The sequence below is a fragment of the Medicago truncatula genome, chromosome 1 (genome assembly GCF_003473485.1).
Source record: "Medicago truncatula cultivar Jemalong A17 chromosome 1, MtrunA17r5.0-ANR, whole genome shotgun sequence".
NCBI classification, from domain to species: domain Eukaryota; kingdom Viridiplantae; phylum Streptophyta; class Magnoliopsida; order Fabales; family Fabaceae; genus Medicago; species Medicago truncatula.
Genome location: NC_053042.1, coordinates 2971523 through 2996518, shown reverse-complemented (window position 1 = coordinate 2996518; position 24996 = coordinate 2971523). Strand labels below are relative to the sequence as shown.

The 24996-nt window shown below is 31.2% G+C and overlaps 2 protein-coding genes and 1 non-coding gene across 3 annotated transcripts; 1 reads left to right on the top strand and 2 right to left on the bottom strand.

Annotated features, from left to right (window-relative positions):
• Positions 1-2096: 2096 nt before the first annotated feature.
• On the top strand, positions 2097-3781 carry LOC11432400 (F-box/FBD/LRR-repeat protein At1g13570). Its single transcript, XM_003588850.3, has 3 exons — positions 2097-2927; positions 3035-3190; positions 3473-3781. The coding sequence occupies exons 1-3, from the start codon at positions 2097-2099 to the stop codon at positions 3779-3781; spliced, it is 1296 nt and encodes a 431-aa protein (XP_003588898.3).
• Positions 3782-19161: 15380 nt separating this feature from the next.
• On the bottom strand, positions 19162-19287 carry LOC120577991 (U6atac minor spliceosomal RNA). The gene has a single exon (XR_005643968.1). It is a non-coding gene; the product is annotated as a U6atac minor spliceosomal RNA (small nuclear RNA).
• A 3519-nt stretch (positions 19288-22806) lies between these two features.
• Positions 22807-23651, bottom strand: LOC120578401 (mitochondrial metalloendopeptidase OMA1-like). Its single transcript, XM_039831101.1, has 2 exons — positions 23542-23651; positions 22807-23380 (listed from the first exon to the last, which is right to left on the bottom strand). The coding sequence occupies exons 1-2, from the start codon at positions 23637-23639 to the stop codon at positions 22891-22893; spliced, it is 588 nt and encodes a 195-aa protein (XP_039687035.1). The 5' UTR covers positions 23640-23651; the 3' UTR covers positions 22807-22890.
• Positions 23652-24996: the final 1345 nt, after the last annotated feature.

The following is a 24996-nucleotide window of genomic DNA, read 5'->3' as shown; positions in this document are numbered from 1 at the left end:
AAATATAATTAATATAGTATTTTATTATTTTCATTATCTTAGTCAAAGAATATATATTTTTTATATAGTAAAAGATAATTTAGTTTTGTACCTTGGCGTATATAAATACACGAAAAAGGTGTAGTATTTCTTCACCGTTTATCCATCTTTTGTCTCTCAAAGATACACGTGTCAACACTTGTCTACTCCATACAATTTCATTTAAATTTCAACTATGGTGAAACTCCATGCTTCTCATTAGAGCATACTTGTTTAAGATGGTATGTTGTGTTACATTGCTTCCCACACTAATTTCATTTTGATTGTTTTATGATATATAACTGAGATCTGAAAAGCTATGAAGCATTGACACGACATCGATACTACATATTAACACCACTAATAATTTGATAAAATGATAATGGAATGTGAACTGTTGAACAATGACGTTTACAAACACATTTTTTTTATTAGAAGTGTCGGTGTTTTAAAGCCGAAAAGTGAAAACAATTGTCGTTGTTAATTTTTGTTTTGTTTACAAATTGAAATTAGTCTCTTAGAATTGATTCATAAATTTTGTGTATAGATTTTGGTTATTGTTTTGGGTTTACTACTGTTTGATTTTTAGAAATTGGTACTTGAAATTGTGATTTTTCAGATATATTGCTTGGTTAGCAGGAATTCTAGAATCAGCCACGTGTTGATATTCATGTTTGATTTGTAAGTGGAGGTTTTGATAAGTTGTTTTTTCATTGTTTTGTGAGAATATTGTGGCTACTTTTGTTCTAAATTTTTTATTTTGGTTGTAGAAATGAAGAATGAAAATTGTTACAATGCAGAATGAAAGTCGTTGAAATGAAAATTGAATAGAGAAGGTACATGATCTTGTACTTAGTCTGAATTAGCTATTGATTTTTCAAGCTTATCAAATTTGATGAGAATTTTTTGAAGTTGTACCAGAGTCTTGCATTATTCCGATTTATGAGATTGTTGGATATATACATACATGTGTTTGGACACTATTGTCCTTTAATTAGGCTAATTGGATGATGTTTAAACCCATTTGTTATAGTATGACTCAAAATTTCATGGATGAAGAATATTGTTGCTAAAAATATAAAAGATTTGTTTCAAATATATTTTGTGCTGAAAATATATTTATGGACAATAAATATATTTTTGTACCGTATGAAGAACGATTTGATGCAAATATATTTTGAAAGGGAATATTATATTTTTGATACAAATATTCTTTCACTGAAGAGAAAAAAAAAACGTATCTTGGTATTCGTTCCAAATTTATGAGTTATACTTTTACAATAAATATAGATATTGAATCCGAGAAAACCTTGAGATAGAGGGGGCTGAAACAAGGGTTTAGAATGACAACAACAAAACTAGAGTTTGTATAGAGTTTGTCTCTTGGGAACAAACACTAGGGGTTGATGGTTGATTCACCTTGGGAAACACTATTAGGATTGAGTCTCTTGTTTACGAGAATAGATTGGGGCTTTGGGTAGAATTAGGCGGGAGACTTTTTCTTGTAACTCATTGACATCTCTTTTGTAACGTTACTCATCATATAGTGAAACAGAGGGCTGCTCTCTCCCCCGACTAGGTCAATTTGGACCGAACTGGGTCAACAAATTCTTTTGTGTTCTCTCTTCCTTTCTCTCTCGCTGTTTTCTACTTTTGGCTTGTGTTTATAATTGTTCCATACACTTTATTTTGGTTGCTTGATTATCCCTTGCTCCACACATCAAGTTTGTTATTGGTGTGATTTTTCATCGAATTCACAACATCATTTAACAAATTTGATTTGTAATCACTGTATGTACTTTTTTCAATTGCTTGAAACTGGGTTTTTAGGCATATACATGGTTTATAGTAGGGTTCCTATATACTGCTATAAAACAAATTTATAATTTGATTTTAGATGATTTAATAGTTATGCTATTTTTTCTATTTAATGAAGTTACGTTACTTTCAGTTTCAAGTTTATCTTTCTCATGGAACTAATTATATTAAAATTTTGTATACATACATCAATACATACACTGACCTATTTTATTTTCTATCTAAAGGGAAGAAAACCATCAAAGTCTACCTGCCTAAAAATGACAGACGTGGAGTCAGACAAAATTAGTTGCTTACCAGATCATCTTATAGGGCAGATTCTCTCACACTTGACAATTAAGGAAGCAGTAACAACAAGTGTGTTATCGAGCGAATGGAGGAATAAATGGTCCACACAACCAGATCTTGTGTTTGATAGTCGATGTGTATCTACTGCAATTTCCAAAGACCCTTCAGTTATTGAGAGCAAGTTTTTGAGAATTGTTGATCATGTACTTTTACTTCATTCTGGGCCAATCAACAAGTTTGAGGTCTCTGACTCCTATCGTGACATCATTATTGATGTGAACGCTATGGCAGATATTGATCGGTGGATTCGTCATCTAACCGGAAGGCATATTAAAGAGTTTGTGTTGGACATTTGTTTTGATCAACGCTATAAGATACCTTCATCCTTATTCTCCTGCCAAGGTTTACATCATTTAGATCTGAATTATTGTTGGCTTAAACCTCCAACAAAGTTTGAAGGCTTCCGGAGTATGAAAATTCTTTATTTGAATCGGGTTACAATGAGTCAAGATGCTTTCAATAACATGATATATGGCTGCCCCGTGCTAGAGAAATTGACATTGGCAAAAATTGATGGTTTAACTCATATTAATATTCATGCACCAAATCTCAAGTTTTTTGAAGTCGACGATGAATTTGAGAGTATTAACTTTGACAACACTTTTCAATTAGCTAATGTATTCATTTATATGAAATCTAAAAGCAATCAAGGTAGATTGCATGGATTCTCTAGCAATTTGGCCAATTTTTTTGATCATCTACCTCGCATACAAAGCCTACAGATTGCTGATGGATTTTTAAAGGTATAATGTTCATTCAACCTCCTACAAATTTATAATGATCCACAATAATGCTCTTAGTTTCAAAAATATTATATTCTGATTAGAGACATTCTCCTGTTTTGCTTTAGTATTTGGCTACAGGTATCGTGCCAGAAAAACTTCCTACACTGTGTGTCAATCTAAGATCTATTTGCTTGTGGATAAACTTCAATGACTTGAAGCAGGTTTCAGTTGTTCTTTGCTTGCTCAAAAGTTCACCTAATCTTCGAGATTTAAGAATGATTGTGAGTACTCTATAGTTTGCCCTGACTTTACTTACCTTTCAATTTTTTGGTTGCACTTATATTGTTGCACATGTTGTTTTATTTTTTAAGTGATGTTATCAAACATTTTTTGCTTTAAGCAGTTTCTTACGTACCTAATTAGATACTTGTGTACCTAATTTTCCACATTTTCTCAATTAGTACATTGTTACCATCTGAGTTTTAATCAGCTTTAACAATTTCTCTCATATGCTTACGTCCTTCCTCCCCTTTGATCCATGAATTTGTAACAATTTCATGTAGGTACAACGTGATGAGCTGACTGCCCATTTAACACCCGCCTCCTATTGTTGGAAAGATATATTTTCGGATCCATCCATGCCCCTCGGAGTGCAACACGTGAGCATAGGCATTTCTGGTATCAAATCTGAATTAGATTTTATCAGATTTCTTCTTCTACATTCTCCAATGCTAGAAAAGGTGATTGTGGAGCCTGATGTAGAGATCAGATCTGAGGTGATGACAGAACTATTACAGCTCAAGAAAATGTCGAGACAAGCTGAAGTTATTTACTGTGGAAAAGACTCTTCCCAATGTTTTCTATTCTCCTAAAAGTATCATTGTCTTTTTAGGTGGTTATGACTAAACTTTTCAATAATGTGGCAAATTATGACCGATTGACATTGTGTTTTTTTTTTTATATTGATAGTATATTTACATTGAATATTTTTTTATTGATTATGCTTTATACTCTCTCTCTCTCCCCCTCATTAATTAAAATATATTTTCCTATTTGGGTTTTTGATCCTATTGAAAAATGCCCTAATTTCCTAAATCAAATGTTGGTGGTTTTGGAAGCATTTAACAAGCTTTGTGCTTGAACTTAATGCATAGAAAAAAGGAGTATTTATGTAAGAAAGCTTTATGCATATCCATATTTTAAAATAAGAATGTAAGAAAGCTTTGTTGCCGTTCTTTTTCCTTTTTATGTTTGTAAACGACGAGACTCTAATTTGTTCATTTATTTGCATGAGATATTTTGTTTTAAGATTCGTGTTAGGTTTGATTTGAAATCAAAATGAAAATGTTAATAACTTAAAAATTCATATTTAATTCATCCCTTGTTAAAAGAATTAAACTTTTTTAAGATAGATTCTTATATTGCAATAAACACGAATTCAAATGTTAACTCAAAATTTTTAAGAAAAATATGAGTTTACTTAAAACCGGGGACAAAAAACGATGTTAAAAAATATTTGAAGGACTAAAATTTGATGAAATTTTTTAGAGGGGCCAAAGAGAGAAATTTGAAAATTTCATAGTAATCGAAAACTTATTTAATCCAAAATTATATTATTAGATTTTTTATTTATATCTTTAATGGTGTCTCCAATTTTGATCACACTTTTCATATATGAGCTTATATATCATAGTAAACATTTTGATATAATACCCTAGCTACTACAAATTGTGTTCCTCGATATGGATCTTAGTTATACTTAGAGTGGGAGATTTGCAGGAGTACAAGAATATATTGTTTTTGGGATGTGGGGGCATTTGTCTCTAGAAAACTATGTTATTGTCTTGAAGGATTTAGTTCGACTTGAAACTCTTATAGATATATATAATTGGAGTTGAAAAAAGAACGATCTTTCAAATTTTACTGAAAATTCTATGAAGTTCATATATTGTTGTACCATTAATAAATAATTTTTTCTTTTCCTAAAATGTCATAGATAGACTTCAAAAAATTTCCAACAAACAAAATTTAAAAGACCAGACTTTATTCCAATTTCAACTGCATCTATTAGAGCATCAACTCCAACTAAATCCTTTAAAGCAAGAACGTAGTTTTATAGAGACAATTTTCCCCCTCCCAAAAAAAAAATATTGCACACCTACAAACCTATCATTCTAAATAAACAATGATTTATTTGTAGGAGAAGAATTGTAGCAGCTAGGGTAATTATACATTAACATGTTTATGATATAAGCTCATATTTACAAGGGAGAGAGATCAAAATCAGAGATACCATTCAAGAAATAAATAAAAAATCTAATAAGATATTTTCGCAACAAGAGCTATTTAAATGCCTGGTAGATACACAAGCACATGATGAATATAAATGAATATATATTCGCTAAAAAAATATCACATATTTTAGTAGTTTGTCCCCTAAATGCTTTTGACATTTTTTGTTAACATCTTTGGTTATCCATTGTCGTACATACTTTCCCTAAATTTTGTTAACATCTTTGGTTATACTATTGACTGCACAACTTTGATTGTTGATGCTTTCTTTGCCATACTGCAAGAAACTCATATCAATGTTTTTTCTTGTTAAACTCTGCATGTTCTTGATGAGTGTTAAAGAGGCCAATAATTCTTTGGCGTAATATTATTAAGTGAGTAACTATATTTTATGATTTACTTTGGTGCCTAAGAGAGGAACCGTAGAGTATGGATAAACTTTTGCATAGTATTACCATTTTCATGCTCATTCTCATTAATAACATTTTAAGCAAGTAACATTGTCATTTTCACTCTTTAGACAAGTAAAGATGTCACTTTAAATGATAATTCTTCGTTTTTTTTTTGTTTTAAAAAAGTTAAATTAATCCACTTAAATTAAAATTGAAGAGAATCGATATTAAAATCTTGAGAATGAGCACATTTTTAAGTCCCAAACCAATATTCCAAAGCCAATCCAAGTGGGTTGACAATTCTTAGTTACCGTCTACATATTATTGACCTTTTCCATTTGAACTGCCAAAATACCACACATCAATGTATATATTATTGACTACAATTATTTCAGCTTATATTTCAACCAGGAGGGATGAATTCATATTCAAAAATTTGAAGAATTTTTTTTTTCTTCCTGCAAATTCCAAATGAAAATTTTGAAAAAAAGCCGCTTCTTTTGTTCCCCCCATTTGACTTATACATAATGAAAAAATAATAAGAATAACATAGTAAAATATTATTTTATTATTTTCTTCTTCTTATTAAAAAAAGTTATACAGTAAAATATTACGTTATATAGTATTTTGTTATTTTCTATATCTTAGTCAAAAAATTATATATTTTTATATAGTAAAATATTATGTTATATAGTATGTATTAATTATTTTTTATATTAGTCAAAAAAGTATATATTTTGTATATAGTAAAATATTATGTTATATAGTATTTTATTATTTTCTTTATCTTAGTCAAAAAATTATATATTTTTATGTAGTAAAATATTATGTTATATAGTATGTATTAATTATTTTTTATATTAGTCAATAAAGTATATATTTTTTATATAGTATTTTATTTATCTTAGTCAAAAAGTATTAATTTTTTTATATAGTAAAATATAATTTAGTTTTATACCTTGGTGTATATAAATACACGAAAAAGGTGTAGCATTTTCTTCACCAATTCTTCTTCTCCTACCTTGCTAGCTCTTCTAACATGGACGTGTCCGATGATGCACCATTACCTAGTCAGGCTGTTGGCACTATATCAGCAGCCAGTGAAACTGCATCAGCTATAAGCAAAGCTGTTATTGAACTGAAACAGCTTTCCATTATGGCTGAAGACACTGAAACAGCTGCGAGCAAAACTGTTAATGAACTTCCCATCAAGGCTATAGTCACTGTATCTGCAACCAATGAAATTAACAACCAAGTTCCCATCAAGGCTATTATAGAGACTGTATCAGCAGACAATGGATATGGTAATTAACTTCTTATCCTTGTTAATTAATTTTATTTAATTTTGAAGCATAACTTGAGCATCTTGTATACTACTGTCATCCCTCTTGCAGAAATTCCTCAGACAAAGAGGCGTAGACCTTGCCATGGTTGGATATCTGATGATGATGAGGAAGAGGGGGAGTTAATAGAACTACCTGCATTGTATAAGCTAGTGAATGGGGTGCCCATGAAAATGGTGTGCCCATGAACTACCTGCAGAATGATAGGTGCTAGAGTGCTACATGCTCCACTAGAAGTTATGTCTATGCTAGAAGTTTTTCTTTATTGAGATAGAGGAAGTCTACTAGAAGTTATGAAAATAATTTGTAACATATATATCCTCTCAAGGTGTCTCTTTTTGTCTGAAAGACAATTAATAATAGAATTCCGACAAAGGCCAATTTAAGGCGTAGAGAAGTTCTTCCAACTAATTATGTTATGTGCCTATGAGGTTGCGGTAAAGATTAATAGTGCGACTTCTTTGGTAGTATTTGGTATCTCCTTCATTGTTGATTGGGTATCTTAACAGTTGTTACTTCGGATGTTATGTTCACGTGCAACAGTTTTTTGACGCGCATGCATTCAAAAAGAACATTCACGCTTGCTTTCAAGTTGTTTGGTTGGCCTCTGTTGTGAATATTATAACATATATATAGTTTTCCTTTTGCCTAATAAATTTAATGATTAAAAAAAATATTTATTTGCAATCTCAACTTCTTTTATTATTGTATCGGTACAATTTTCAGTTTTGAGTATTATATACGATTTTCACTTAGTTTTGGTTTTTTGTTAAGATTTCAGATGCGGAGGAATTGGTTTATAAGATCTGTTTCCCTAAGTGGTTTTGATTTTTTGGGAGGCATCCTCGTTCACCTTGTCAATATCTATGAGTGGGTGGTGTAAACCACTTCTCTGCCATGGCCGGTAGCTTTTTGTGTGGAGGTCTTGTTTGGGTGCCAATGAGCGGAGTGCTTGGGTTTGTTTGGTGATCTTATGTGTCTTGGTTCTTTGGTGGAGTTGGCTTGGTCCATTCTCCCTTTATAAGATTTGTTTCTCTAGGTGGCTTTTTGTTTTGGTGTTCTTTGTGTTGATGGTGTTTTACTTTTGGCTTGTCGTGTTATAGAAGTTCTTGTTGGATGGGTCTTTTCGGTCACCCTTGATGTGCCATCACTTTTTGTGCATGGTTCTTCATACATTTGATTAAGTCATAGGTACATCATGATTAAGGGATTACATAAAGTTGCTCCCATAAAGTTTACAAAAAATTAATTACAAGAGTAACATTTTAGGCTAATCATCGATATCAAACTTCCTTTGCCTTTACCCTTGCTTGTCCGTTCATATGTAAAACATGAAATTATAAGGGGTGTGTGTAGCATTCCCCAATGTTTATGTAGTGTACTTATATATGTGTTCTCACTTATTTTTTCAGAAAATCAATTAGAATAAAATTAAAATTAGGAAAACGTGTAATATAGTAATTCTATCATAGCCAACACACAAAAATTAATAGACACTTTCTATTTCTCCTCTCCCAAACCTTAGATTGGAAAAGTTTAAGAAGAAATAGAAAGTTCGTCTTATGTTTTGTGTATTGGCTTGTTATATCTATATGGTTAGGATGAAATTACTATATTATCCTTTTTCTAATTTTAATTTTATTTTAATTAATTTTTGAAGAAAAAAAAATAAGTGAGAACACATATAACAATTCAAAGGCATGATAGTTTCCGTAAATCCTAATTCACAAATCATAGAACAAATTGAGAAAGAATAAAATTACCTTTGTGGGGAGAGTGAGTGACGAAGAGGGTGAGTGACGGAGGTTCCGGCAGCGATGACTTTCTTCGGACGTGCGTGACAGAGGTTCTAGAGAGAGTGAGTGACGGAGGTTCCGGCGTGCGTGACGGAGGTTCCTGAAGTGGGCGAGAGAGTGAGTGAGCTTGTGTGGGATTGTGCGTGACGACGGTGGTTCGATTGAACGAGAGAGAAAGTGAGAAAGAGAAGCTTTGTGCGGTTCGATTGAGATTGAGAAAGAGAGAGAAAGTGAGAAGCTTTATATATAACTATTAATTTAATCAATAAATTTAATTTATTTAATTAATAATTTAATAGTTAATAAATAAAAGAGGGAAATTGATTTACAAAGAAAAGGAGCGAAAGTTTTTACTGTGACAAAAATATGAGGGAAAAATTCTTAGGTCGGTTGGTCAACTGACCGACTTACGTAACTGACTTCTTAAGTTAGTTAGTTAACCTCACGACTTAAGGAATTAATTATAAATATTTTTTTTTCATTATTCTATCAATCTTAAGTCAGGTAACCTTATAACCGACTTAAGAAAGTTTGAAAGAATTGCGAAACTGCTACCACATCACTTCTTAAGACGGGTGGCAGCGCGATCGACTTAAGCACGATTCTAAAAAGTGTTTTTTGTATCAGTGACACTTGTTTATTCATACGGTCTTAGTTGCAATTTCAAATTCTCAAGATCGCGCTAGATCATATTTCTCAAAGATTACAACATTTATAGAAAAACCTATACATCCTTATGGGTGCACAAAGTTTAGCTTCTACATTACCTCAACACAATCAAATTCTTTTATCTTCTTCCCTTTAGAGTTCTTACTATCTTAACCATTTTCAGAAGCAATATCTTTGATTAGTTTCGAATTTGTAGCAACTTTACCAATGAGATTTTTAATAGAACAAAATAATGAATTCCCTTCACTAGTTTCCTTGAAAATTCTCCAATTTCATATGCAATGAAAATTGTACTCTTATAAGAAATTCTCCAATTTCTCTGAATGCCAACCTTTTGTAAGTAAGCGAGGCCAAACAGTTTCCAAAAAATGTCACTTGCTTGAGTTTTGCTTATGCTAAAATCACCCATAAGGATGTATAGTATTTCATAAATGGTCTTCATAGAATTTTCAGTATGATTTGTAAAGTCATTCTCTTTTCCAATTCCAACTGCATCTATAAGAACTTCAAGTCCAACTAAATCCTTCAAACCAATAACATAGTTTTCTACGACAATATCTCCTCCAAAAAATTAATCTTCCACTCCTACAAATCCCCCACTCATTAAGTGTGCTGGCAGGCCACATGTGTATATCCTGGTTTTTTTTAATTAAAAAACCACATGTATTTAAAGATGAAATAAAAAAAAGAAAAAAGAAAATAAGATAGGAAGGCACATGATTCCTCAACCATAAACAAGAAATTGAAAAAAACACCAAAATCAAACCCACAAACTCATCTTCTTCATAATTCTTCATCACCATTGTTGCTTCTCACATGTTATTGTTGTTTAGGCTTTTAAGGTTTCTATTGCTGCACACATGAGGGAAAAAGAAGAGATCTATGTGTATAGGAAAAAGGGAAGCTCGTGAGATCTATGTGTTATTCTCATCAATTTTCTGATCTTTTTTTTCATTTTTTTTCTTCTTATATTTAATTTAGTAAATAATTAGGTGGCAATTTTTTTTTTATTTTTAATTTTGCAATTGCATACATGCCATGCCACTAAGCGTTGACTTGGTCAAAATTAACTAAAAGGATCAAAATTGCAAAGAGGTTAAATCTTAGGGGATCAAAATTGTTATTTTTGTTCATAGAGGGTCAAAATCACAACATTTTAAAACTTAAGGGGGAAAAATACACTTTAGCCAAAAAAATATAGTGCTCAATAGAACAAATTTTGCATAGATATATATGTTATCATGTAGTTATACAACTCAAATTTATTACAGATGAGTTCTCACCTTCTTTGATTGTGCTGTCTGAATATGTAAGCATGTAAAAGAATCATATATTAAGTTGATGCAAAGGTAGAAGACATCAAAACGGTCTCGTCCTGAAAAACAAAAATTTTTGCAGGGAATATGTAACTAGTGATTTATACATAAAAAACAAAAAAATTTGCAGGGACCAAAAACAATTTTTTTTACAGGGACTAAAACCAAAACGAGGCATATTTGCAGGGATTAAAACCATATTTTAACCTAGATTATATATCCAATTTGCTCACTTGCCACTACGTCAATTTGTTAGCAATCTTTGTATTCTATCATGAAATTGAATAGTTTATGGCTTAATTGCTTAGTCCCTTAACTAATATTTTGGTATCGGTTTGGTCCTATAACTAAAAAAATGTCTGTTTTGGTATTTTAACTTTTGCTCCGTTACTTGTTTTGGTCATTTCCGTTAATTTTATTCAAAAAACGTTAGGGTTTACATCATCTTCATTCCCCCTTCTTCATCATCTTCATGCTACCTTCATCAAAAACTCATGAGAAAAATCCAGAATTGACTCACATGAATGTTATTCAAACCTAACTTTATTTTACTCCCAAATTCTTTTAATTGTTGTGAAATGGTTAACTCAAATTCAAACCCTCTCTTCCCCTTTCTTCTCATTTTTTTTGGCTCCAATCTGATACCTATATTCCTCTATTTCACTCTATACCAAACACAAAATTATCATCATCTTCGTTTTAAACACAAACCCAGAAAACAACATAAACAATTTTCTTCTTGTGGCAATTTTGACTGTATCTGGATTTTTGTTTCAGATGTTTGTTCATAAGGGACAATACTTCAACATGTTCACCTCACTCTTCCCAATTCTGGATCTGCTGAATCAAATCAGATTAAAGAACAACAACGAGAAAATCACACCCATAGTTATGGATCTACTGATGAACTGTCTCTCCTTTGAAATTTTCGAAGAATTTTTTTTGGGGGAATTGATGAATGGGTCAGAGATTTGTGTTTTTTAGCTACCATTTATTGATTTCGTTCTTGGTTTTGAATAATATGAAAGAAAGTTTGAAAATTTGGGATTATTGTTAAATGGGTCTGAAATTGCCGTTGTTGCAAAAATTGTTTGTTGTTGTTGCAAAAACTTTGGATTTTCTTTTATGGGTTTTATGGGTTATTTCATGAGGATGAAGATGTTTTATGAGTTTTTTTTTGTATGAGAGGATGATGATGATGCCGAAATTGTTGTTGTTTGATGTTGTTGATACTATTTGATTTTGTTGTTGTTGTTGTTGTTGTATGAGAGGATTTATGGGTTACTTCATGATGATGATGATGATGCCAAAATTGTTGTTGTTGCTGCTTAATTTAGTTGATGCTATTGTTGTTGTTCTTCCTATTTTTTCAGAAATAGTTAAAGGAGATGAAGGATTGAGATGGAGAAGATGAAGAAAATAAACCCTAACGTTTTTTTTTTGAATAAAATTAACGGAAATGATCAAAACATGTAACGGAGCAAAAATTAAAATATTAAAACGGACCTTTTTTTAGTTATGGCCAAACTGATACCAAAAAATTAGTTAAGGGACTAAAATAGCAATTAAGCCACAGTTAATTGTTATATAACTTTTAACTCACTTGCCACTACGTCATTATTGAACCAAATTTCGATTTTGAACCAATTTTGGGAAGCAAGCAAAATGCCAAAAATCCATCTCTAAAGATTTAAACACATAGAATCATGAACAAAAGTATTTAAATACAAGCGGATTTTGATATTCAGGTCCATCTAGAACTAGATTTTGAAACAATTTCAAGAAAGAAATCAAAATCTCAAAAACAATATAGTGAACCCTATTTTTAATGTTGAAAATTCCAGGAAGCAATCAAAATCTAAAAAGTCCTTCTCTAACAAATTTATACACACATAATCATGAACAAAAACAAAATTTTAACACTTAAAAAATAAGTTTTAAAACTCATAAACTTTGACGTTTAGGTCCATGTTGAACAATATTTTGATCTTGAACCAATTTTAGGAAGCAATAAAAATCTCTAAAACCCTCTCTATCCATGATGAAACATCCCATGTTTTAACCCAAGATATTACTTATAATAAATTTATTACAAGAATTTTGCATAAGTTTTATATACTATGCAACAATGAATATTTTTCAAAAGCAATGTCGGTAAAATCAATTGCTTTGTTGTTAGCATTTCAAAGGATATGTTTGTTAATTTATTTTTTTATAAATTACATATGTAATTTTTTTTACTTAATGTATTTTTTAAATATTCAAATTTATTTGAAATTATTTTCATCTTTACACTAATAAATGTACTTTATGAATTCAATTGACATTTTTTATTCGACAAATTTTTATTTTTTGACAAATTTATTTAACTAAACTTGTTTCACTATTTATTTATTGTATATTTTATTTAATTACATTAAATGTTATATGAATTTATCAAAAAAAATATATTATATGAATTAAAAGCAAGGTCATAAAAAAAAGTGAACACCAAAATATAGAAAACTATATCATGTAGTAACTAGTAAGCTACGAGGTTGGTTTCAGTGAGCCATAAAACGTGGGAACGTGGGAGGTTCTTTTTTTATTTGAAAATAATAAAATTAAATTAACAAGGTTAAAATTGGAAGAAATTATAAGAAGTTATAAGCTATAAGCTCAAAAGCTACTTGAAATAGCTTTTTAAAAAATGCTATAAGCTCATAAGAAAAGTTTGTTACCAAACACATCACATTTTGATCCAACAAACTTATAAGCTAATTCAACAAGCTATAAGCTAGCTTCTTGCTGTTATCAAACTCAGCCATAATCATGAACAAAAACAAGATTTTAACACTAAAAAATACATTTCTTTTTACAATAACTATGAAAATACGATTTAAACATCCATTAACTACTAGTTTTTCTTCATTGCAAGAGAATTTTACTTCATTACATAAAAAAATAAAGGTTTAAATATGTCTTTAGTCCTTGCACTTTCATCAGATTTTGGCATTGGTCCCTACACTTTTTTTGTTTGGAATTGGTCCCTGCACTTTGTAAAAATATTGGTATTGGTCCCTCTATTAACTTTCTGTTTAAAAAAAAACACAAAACTATTGGCATTGGTCCCTGCACTTTGTAAAAATATTGATATTGGTGCCACGTGGCGTGAAATGATTGGGCCACGTGGCACTCCGTTGGTTTTGTGTTTTTTTTTTAACAGAAAGTTAACGAAGGGACCAATACCAATATTTTTACAAAGTGCAGGGACCAATGCCAAACAAAAAAAAGTGCAGGGACCAATGCCAAAATCTGATGAAAGTGCAGGGACCAATGACACAATTAAACCAAAAATAAAAGAACCACCGTTAAATAATTTATTACACATCAATAAACATAAAAAAAGAAATAGAGAAACAATAGTAGATAAAATACATGCTATCTATTGCCCATGATCCCCGATCGTTCCTGTTATTGTAGTAAATCGAATGCATCCGGATGCATTAGAAAAATCAATCATGAATGACAACTTCAAATAAGTGAATATGATACTTACATCCTGATACCCAAAATTCATGAATGAATAAAAAATAGCAACTAGCTTCAAATGTGATTAATGAGAATGTGCATGAGAATGGGAATATTCTCCGTATAAAAGATATCAGCAAAAATTATGTTCCTCTCTTAGGCACCAAAGTAAATAAAATAATGCAGTATATGAGAGAAAGTGATCCAAACTCGGAACAATGTCAGTATTCACCGCAAATAACAAAACCCTGGCACAACATATATCGAGTAGTTGAACAGATAAAAATGAAGCTGCAAGGTCTTAGAATAAGATAAACATACACAAAAGAAATAGAAAATAAAGTGCCTGTATTATTTCACAGAAAGGTCTAATTAAATTAATGTCATAAATGTTCAGTATGCATTAGCAATTACAGATTCCATACCAAATTAAACAGTATAAGGATCTAAACAATAAGTTACGAAGTAAATTTTCACCAAGGCATGCCGAGTTTGACTGAAAATTCCGATATCGGTTTCGTGTAGTGCAACAACAAAATTATCTACTATCAAAGCTGTGCACTAAACATTATACTACCAATGCTAACAAAATTGAGTACAACACGGGATAAAATGAACTCAACGGAAATGGTTAAAGCAAAAAGAAAGGATGTAACTTACTGCATCGCTTCTTACAATCCTCTCAAACTTTTCCAGAGTTGTCTGACTTTTTCTGGGCATTAAATCAGCATCATCGTCTGACTCATCTTGAGTATTAAATTGCTTTCGATCAGATCTTACACGAAGCCTGTCAACCAAGCTACTCATTTTCTGCTGAAAGGATACAAATTTTCATGTAAGCCAGATACAAGAACACTAACCTATAAACTAAATCCCCCACTCTAAGTAAAACCAAGATTTATCTAAGGATTTTTTTTTGTAGCAGGCTCATATCTAAAATAGAGGGATCAAAATCAAACACACCATTCAAGAAATAAATAAAAAATTTAATAATATATTTTTCACCAAAAGAACATTATAAATGTTTGGCAGATACAAGCACAAGTACATGCATTTAAATGAAAACATATATATCAAACACATGCACGAGAGATAAATACACAATCGGATGTGGTAGTACGTGCATGATATAAATGCACAAGTACATTCTTTTGAGAAAAACAAATTCATTTTGATTTGAAATCAACCTTAAGAACGAATCTTAAAACAAAACAGACCATGCCAATAAATAACCAAGCTGCAGTCATACCATTTACAAACATAAAAAGGCAAAATAACAGCAAAAAAAATACTAAACTTATTCAAACATATGAAGTGAAACCCTAAAGACAGAACTAAACACAACAACTCAAACAAAACGACGTTAATTTGAATAAACTTTTCAACGAGCGCTTATAGCAAAACAAAAATTGAAATGACAATGACTGTGAACCTTTAAAATAATAGATTTCAATCACACAAATTAAAAGCAAATTTTTCAGTTCAACTTTATCAAAATCTTCTCAGTAGATATTTATAAACTAGGGGTGAGCAAGACCCAACTGAACCCTAAGATGTGTCCTGTCTCTGTCCCATTTGACCCGGAAAGCAGCAGATTTATTCAGGTCTAGTAATAGTCATCTTTTGAGTCTGAAAGCAAGGTAAATACTTAAAACAATTAATCTTTTACTTTCAACTTATAGTCATAATTGCATAATCACCTTAAAATTTTATTTTAAATATCCTTTGTGCCGACCCGGACTCGTCTTAATAGATCTGGCCTTAATTTAACCCATAATATTGTGGGTGTGCTCAGATCTAAGGACGAGTTCGTGTCTAAAGAATGACCCAATAAAAATTTAGGGTTAAGTTAGGGACGAGTATAACCAATCCCAACTTGCCCCTTTGTCACCCCAACTATAAACAACTGATGGCTTTTCGTAAGTTACAAATCAAATTCTTTAATGAGTTTGAATCGGATGAATGAGTTTGAATCTTATCCGAAAAGCTAGCTCAAAGGATGAGAGTATCCAAACACATTTATACATCTGACAACCCAGAAACCTGAGCAATGTCGAACTCCAATACAATTTCAATAAAATTCTTATCAGAGTTGATAAGTACCACAAATCAAAAATTAATCCAAACTGAGTATAGTATTAATCACCATCTTTATTCAATTTTCATTTCCTCAAATTTCATTCTTCATTTCTAGAACCAAAATAAAACATACCAAACCAGAATATTCTCACAAAACAACCAAAAAAACAAAATAAAAACAAATCAATCCAAAATTATACATACAAACAATCCAACGTGAACAGCAACAATCAGCTGATTCCACTATTCTTGTCCAGCAAGCAATGTACCTGAAAATCACAATTCCAACAACCCATTTCTCAAAAATCAAACACCAATAAACCTTAAACCATAACCAAACTCCACACACCACATTTTCAAATCATTTTTTATCAACTAAGTAGAAATCATAAACAAAACAAAAATAACAAAAGCAATGGTTTTTCACTTGTTCATAGCTAAGTTATCATTAAAAATTCATAACAAAATCAGAGAAACTCACCGTAGAGAGCAAGAATGCTCTCAAGTTTCCGTCGCGGGAAGTTCAGAGTTTCACCGGAAAAAGAGAGAAAGTAGGAAATTTGCTACGGAAATAGTGTTAAGAGTAGAAGAGTGTGTCTGTAAATATGAAGAAAATGGTGAATGAAGAGTCACACCTTTTTTATGTCTTTATATAACAAAGTAATAAGATAATTTAATTATATTTTACCATAGTTAGAATATACTATGGTATACCTTTTGACCAAAATTTATATATAATAATAAAATACTATATAAGATAATTTTATATAAGATAATTATATATTATTTTTATTGAATTTTGGATACATTCTACTAAACCCAAAAATGGGGAAATGCAAAATAAACGGCTCTTTTATTTTTGTTCATTTTCGATTTAGAGGGAAAAAGTAAATTTTCCTAATATTAAAAAGTTTTAGAGTTTGAAAGTTTTCCAAAATTTGTAAGGTTAAAAAATTCCAGCTTATCTAAAATATGTTTTGGCACATTGTATTTTTTAAATGACGGAAAAAAAAATAGTTTAACCGTAGTTCTGATCCTCCTTGTTTTCAATGGAAAAACATTTTTAAATGAAATTTTCCTTTCATACCCTTTGAAATAACTTTTCATTTGAATTTTTTGGTAGTCATCTTTATAATATTATAAGAATCTTTTTCAACAAAAATTAGAATTTTTTTACAAAATATTAATTAAATATGAATTTTTTTTTATGTTTTTGGAACTTTTTTTTTAAGTAGGCTAGTGGTTAGAACTCTCACATTTTATTTAATTATGTCTTTGGTACTTTTTTTTTTGTCAAGTAGCTTAGTGGCTAAAATCCACACATTTTAATTTTATTTAAATATGAAGAAATGGGGTGTCTGGAATTCGAACCTCCAACATCTGCATATAATATGTAATATCTCTACCAACTCAGTTAAGTTCAGAGAGATATGTTTTTGATACATTAAAAATTCATATTTAATGGGGTAATAAAAGAATACAATGAGGCCATTACCTAAACTTTATATCAGAAAAAAAAAAATAGTATGATTGTATATTGAGTAAATGGTCACTTTTATCATTTAAAAAATACAATGTGCCAAAACATATTTTATATAAGCTGAGTCAGGGACCTTTGTGATAGCGAGGTGCAAAGTTAGGAACTAAAGTGACTATTTGCTCTTGTATATTTTAAATTAAATGGGGGAAACCATTGGATCAAACAAAAATGAAGGAACGCAAAAGAAACGGCTCTCTTTGTTTTTTCATTTGGTATTTCGAGGGAAAAGGTAAATTTTCCAAATTTTAAAATTTTAGTATAGTAAATTTTTAAATTTGAATTCAAAATTTTTAAAAGTTATAACAGTCAACATAGACGGTAATCAAATGTATTTGATTTTATAGCAAAAAAACATTATTTGATTTTCTTAATATGATTGAAGGTTGAATCAGTTCGTACATGAGTCGTGACTCATCCATAAGATTATAGAATCAACTTCCACTTTCAGTGTTGACGTAAAGATCTTTTTAGTAAGTGATATGTAAGTAGGGTTGGCAAAACAGGTATGATCCGTTGAGCCGACCCATTTAACCAGTCATTTTAGACGGTCTGGGCTGAGGATTTGAACCCACCCCCTATAGTTGGTCCACCCCGTTTAATCTGCTGAAAAAAGCGGGTTGTGGCGGGGTAAGGCAGGCCAACACGCAGATTCATTAAAAAAGTTTTATTTAATTATTATAGTACTAATAAATAATAAATATCTCAATTTTTATGGGTTTTCTTCTAAAAATAAGAGTTTAGCTCAGTTGATATGGGCAATGCATAAAATATATAAGGTCTAGGTTCAAATCCCGGCCACCACCAAAAATAAATAATAATTCGACAATTCTTTATTTATGTGGGATTAAAATAAGAATAAAATGATTATGAGTATAAATTTTGTATTCTTTGTTTAATAAACATGAAAGTCGTATTGATTGCAGCGAAAGTTCAACTTCAATAAACATGAAAGTATTGCTTCATTGATTAGAATGTAATTTCGTCACTATATTTGCTTATCAACATGATACTGTCTTTCCTCATTTAGAGCTTTTTCAGATTATCATAAGTAAGATGAAATTAATGTTATATATAAGGTGATGTTTAATTTTCATTAAACCTTTTCTTTTTTGTTCTATGAATAGTGTTGTTTGGTTGAGTTACCCGCTGTTACTACTTCCTTTTTACTCCACACATCTAAGTTTAATTGTACGATTTTAAATCCGAACTCACAACAATGACCTTGCTTACTACGCAGCCCTGGTGCTATCTAAAGGTTCCACTTTAGCAAAACTTTCGAATTTTCTTTGTATAATTTAGACATATATATTATCTTAAAAATTGGGTTATAGATCCAACCTAAGAGAAGTGGACAGCCTTATTGAGGTGTGTAACAGGAAAGCTCGAAAGTTGTTCCCATCCCTATCAAAGGAGATGCCAACCATCTCCTTTTTTTTTTCTTTTTTTTTTTTTAATTTAGACAGATACTATGGTTTTCACATTGTATTCAATATATATTGCGGTGGATCAACTTCATATAGTATCGCATCCAAAAGAAAACTTCATATAATATCAACTTTATTTATTTTTGTCAACAATTGAGATATCTTTGCTTTAAAAAAAAGAAGAAAAAAAACACTAATTGGGATCCCTCCTATTATTATTTAAAGTGAAACACTTACTTTAAAGGATATATATCAATATGCATATTTCTTTATAATAATTCTCAAACTCAATACGGATACACTAGTTCCCAAAGGTTTTCCATTCATTCATGCATAAAAATCACAACATTGCCTCCTTCAAACTAAATTACTTTAAAGGTACTTGAATTTGATAAAGGGAGCACTAATGTAGTCTCTTCTAACATTGAAAAATAACCTTCAAAAGACTTGCCTCCAAAAGAAACTACTATTGATCTTTAACTTACTAGTTGCCTTAGTAAGAAGTTGAAGGTGGTGAAACTATTAACCTAAGGCTTTGTTTGGGAGTTTGAAGGGGAAGGGAGGGGAGAGCTTTGAGGTTGGAAATATATAGAAAAATGGACAAAAAATTCACATTTTTTGAAAAAACAATTTTTTAGAAAATGATAAAATAATACTTATGATTAATATACTTTTAATTTTAAGAATATTATAACAACATAGATTAAATTTGAAAAATTCATATAAACCCTCCATAACCCCTAAAACATTTCCCCAATACAATTTTTGAGTTCCCCCAAATGAGGGGGATTTTTTATTATAAGTAAAAAATTAACCTCCAAAGCCCTCTCCTCCCAATGTCTTCTATTTTTTCCACTTGCTCCTTCCTTTTTTCCAAAACCCTCCCTTCCAAACCCCAAACAAAACATAAGGCAAAGTCTCTTGCGATCATTGTCTGACTCATGTAAAGTATAAGATTGCTTGCGATCAGATCTTACATGAAGCCTCTCATACAGGAACACTAATATATACACTAAATCCCCTCCCCACTCTAAGTAAAACCAAGATTTATGTGAGGAAAAAATTGTAGCAGGCTAGTGTACTAGATTGACATATTAAATATGATATAATCTCATATCTAAAATAGAGGGGTCAAAACGAGAGACACCATTCAAAAAATAAATGAAAAATCTAATAATATATTTTCCACCAAAAGAACATTTTAAATGCTTGGTAGATACAAGCTCAAGTATATGCATAGAGTTGGAAAACACTTGGGAAATTGAAAATTATTGAGTGTCTTATTTATGGGATTGGAAAAATGGTAGAAATTAGGTTTGTGCTTGAAGAACTTGTTAAAGTTAATTTATTGTAACCTTTTTGCATCTCTTTGAAACGAATTCATTGGTAGTGGATTGGAGAGATCAATCTCTTCTGCAGAGTAGGTCATTGTTGCACCGAACTAGGTAAACAATTCTTTGGTGTTGTTCTTTTTACTCTACTCTCTTTATCTTGTTTATTCTTTGATTTAATTATGGTTTTATTTTACACTTGATTGTTAGATTAGATATAGATCTAGATATGTTGTTATTGTTTGTGGTTATTGATTGTTACTAATACTATCCATACATCTAAATTTCACTGATGTGAGATTTGAAGTTACTGAATTAAAAAAAAAAAAAAAAAAAAAAAAAAACTTTATGTCTCCTACTTCTGTTGGTTCTATTGGAGTGCTATAACTACTTCTTTTAATATTTCTATCACTACTAAAAGATTCTTCAATTAAATGTGTTAAATCTCACTACTAATATTTTCATCAAAACATGCTACATTAATCTACACAATAAGCTAACTGCAAGCTTTTATTTTGACTACCACCTCAATATGCATATTTATTTATATTTCTCAAACTCAGTATGCAGATCAACATTTTCATCTAGTAGTCTAAAAGAATGACAGAAACATGCTAGTAAAGAAAACTTCAATAATAAACCATTTATAATCATGACTACTGATTTGAGGATGAAGATCAATATTTCATCAAGATCGTGTTTGTTTCAATATTGACTTCTTGCATGTTTGGAATTTCGGTTAGGTTCACGAAATCACGGTAGCACTGTGTTTTGTTGAAGCTCCAAAGTGTATATATTGCCAAAATCACAGTGAGTAATGTGATTTCAACAAACTCGCCACCAATCTTTCCATTTCTCCTTGAATGAAAATCAAAGAATCTGAAATCTTAAGATGCAACCATGATTCTTCAAATGTTAATTAGTAGGCCCCTACGCTTCATTATCACAATATAACCCTCATGCTACAATTTTAATAAAGTAATCAAGTGCCAAATGAAAACAATAAAGAAAAAAGAAAAAAAATTGAAGCAATAGTCATTTTAATGTTTATCTTAGCATTTCTTATATATCACTGACATCAGACCATGCCATCAGACCACAGAAAAGATCATAATACAACTACATATTATCAGATATTTCTCGGATTTTCTAACATAAAGCGTCGCTTATTTGAAAACACAAGTCTAACAATCAAGTCCCATAAAGATCATAATACAACCATACCAAAACTGGTGAATGTGCATTCCTAAAGAATGAAATCAGTTAACCTCACTCCTTGCTCTTGCATCATTATATAGAATAAGAGCTTCTTCCATTATCTTAGGTTGAGCCAATGCTTTGGCTCTTTGTCTTCCTGATGAATGGGTACTAAGAAAACCTGTAAACATAAAATCATTGTTATGTCCGCTTAACTTTCCCAGCTCCTCGTAGACTTTAGGAGCCACCCGAGGATCATAGCCAGCTGCTGCCATTAGTAGAAGCCCGATATAATCAGCTTCAAATTCAAACCTGCAAATTGTGAATAAATTGGGTTGAGAACAAACATAAGCATATATGTAACAAAGAAGACAACATTGAATGACAGAAAGGACCATTAGAACACAGCAGATGCAGCACAGAAAAAAGCCATACCAGATCACTGTTAGATAGTCGTAATAGAATGTTACAAAGGTGATATAGATGCATCAATAGAAAACTTAAGGCCACTGATCATGAACCTATCTATAAGGAAGAATAAGTAGCATAAACAGAGTCATTGCTCATAAATTCTTAAAATATTTATTTAGTTTCTGAAGTATCTTCCTTAAAAGCTCTATCAATGAAATGAAAATGAATGGTTTAGAAAAGAAAGATAATGAATTAATCATACCGCCGGTTGAAAGGTAGTCTATTGACAAGTGGTAACACACTTTTTTCATAATCAATGGTGACAAATAAGCATCCTATGTATAGCATAAAACCACAAGTTCTTTGTTACCTGTTCAACAAAGTGTCGAGCAACAACACGCGCAACCTAATTAACACGAAAACCAACATAAACCAATAAGTCTCTATTATCATTCATTAGCTGAAATTAGCAAGTGGCCTCCGAGACCTACCTAGAATTAAATTACGGTCCACAACTGCAAGTGCGGTCATAATATAAAATATTATAATTTTTTACAAAAACATCACAACCGCAATTGACTACATTTACCTGCATTTTAGTATAATGTCAAGAGTCACAATGAATTCGCAATCGCGGCCACAATTTAAAACCAGGTAGTAGTTTACTATAAAAACAAAGAGTTAGACAAAACAAAAGTCATAAAATACCTCATGTGCAATTATAGTTGCTTTCTCTGCATCACTTGGAAAATGCCTAATCAAATCCCAGCTTAGAACTATCTTCCCATTGGGAAAACATCCGACAGACATATTAGTTAAAAAAACTACCAAAACCTCCCAATTTAATCCATCCAAATGTGAAATGGTACACTCAGATTCATGGCTCATTTTGTTTCTCTCTCTCAGCAATGCATCAATAATATTATTGAGAATCTTTGTAAGCCTTACACTTTCTTGATGGGTTGGAGGCATTGTACGTCCTTCAAACCTTTGTTTGTATTCTTCAAAGCCCTTTGTTACATTCCTCTCAAAAGTTGTTGCTAGACAAATAAAACGGGTTCGTTTCGTGTAAGGAACAGTTTCAAATAAAGAGTAAAATCTCTTGGGTCCTCCAATGACAAATGGATTGTGAAATTTGTTGTTGATTTCAACATTTCTTGTTGTGCCTGATCTGTTAGAAAATGCTATGAATAAGAGAAATAACAACAACCAATAGTAACAAACTAACAATAAACAAAAACAATATCAAGAACAACAACACCAACAACAACAATAAGAACAACAAGAACAGCAACAACAAACAAGAACAATAACAACAGTGGTGATACAAACCTGGGTGTGGAAGGATTGAGTGTTGTTAGGGATGATAGAGCAGTGATGGTTGCAATGGAGTTGGCCAAAGAATGCTGCTTCCGTAACAACATCATCATTGAGAAATGAGAATGAAGGAATGGAATGAGAAAATCTTGGACTTTTGTTTTTTTTCTGCAATGTTGTCTTATACTAGGTTGTTAGCTAGGTTGGCCCACAAAGAAAAGGTTCGGTACGGTACGGGATAAGTGTGTTTTGTTTTTTAGTTTTCAATTGATCCATGATTAAAATAAACAAGTTAGTCTTATAAATTTTATTTTGTAGTAAGTTATTTTATTTCTTTAACCGTAGATGTTAGTATATTGTTATCTTAATATTTTCTTAGCTTTGTCATCTTGAGTTTAATCACTAGGGACAATGCAAAATATATATCGTTGATGATGTTTGAACTCTGAATACCTCACTTTTTCATATTTAAAATATGGTCATGTTAACTTGTGCCCTTAGGGCGGGCACAAGATAAAGAACTTAAAAGTAGAAATATTTCCTCAAATTTTGTGAATTCTATTTATTATAAATTCAAAAATTAAATTGAATGCACACATTCCAACAAAAAATTACTATGTTGGGTTCCTTATCTTGTGCCTTAAGGGCACAAATTAACATTTTCCTTAAAATATAAAAACTCCAACCACTAGGCTACTTATCAAAAGAAAAAATTTCTTAACTTTCGGAATTCAAATCATGGACATTTACTCTTTGCCTCCTTTAATCTTTTAATCAACACTAACATTTTTAAGATCAATCCGACTTAAAAAGTGATTGAACCGATCTAAAAAGTGTCAGCTGAATTAACTATCGCTGAAAAATGTCGAGCGTGAGTTGACTCTGCTGGGTCAAGGGAATGAGCAATTTTGAAAGGATGAAGAGCAATTTGCAAAAAGTTTGTAAGTGTTCAGGACCGGCTAGAAGCGCAAAAACAAGGCCCATTAAACCAAAGCCCAAGAAATCTGAATATAACATGGAAATGGAGCATGCGAAGTCCTGTGCGGATCACCGCACAAGAGCACGCCTTGAGCCCATCTCAACTGTTCATATCATCACCAACTGCCTCTTAAGTTGATGCCGCATCTCATGGAGCCTGTTAAAGCATTGTTCACGCCTATAGAAAAGTGACTCTGCGTCACACTTCACTTTTACCACTTTTCGCAAATAACCACCTTTTTCAAATACTTACTTGAGCGGAGTGCCTGGAGACACATTTCTCCTCCATTGTGAAGATTAATTCAACTGACCGATCATTATGAAAGGAAAATGATTGATTTTTCTAATGCATCCGGATGCATTCGATTTACTACAATAACAGGAACGATCGGGGATCATGGGCAATAGATAGCATGTATTTTATCTACTATTGTTTCTCTATTTCTTTTTTTATGTTTATTGATGTGTAATAAATTATTTAACGGTGGTTCT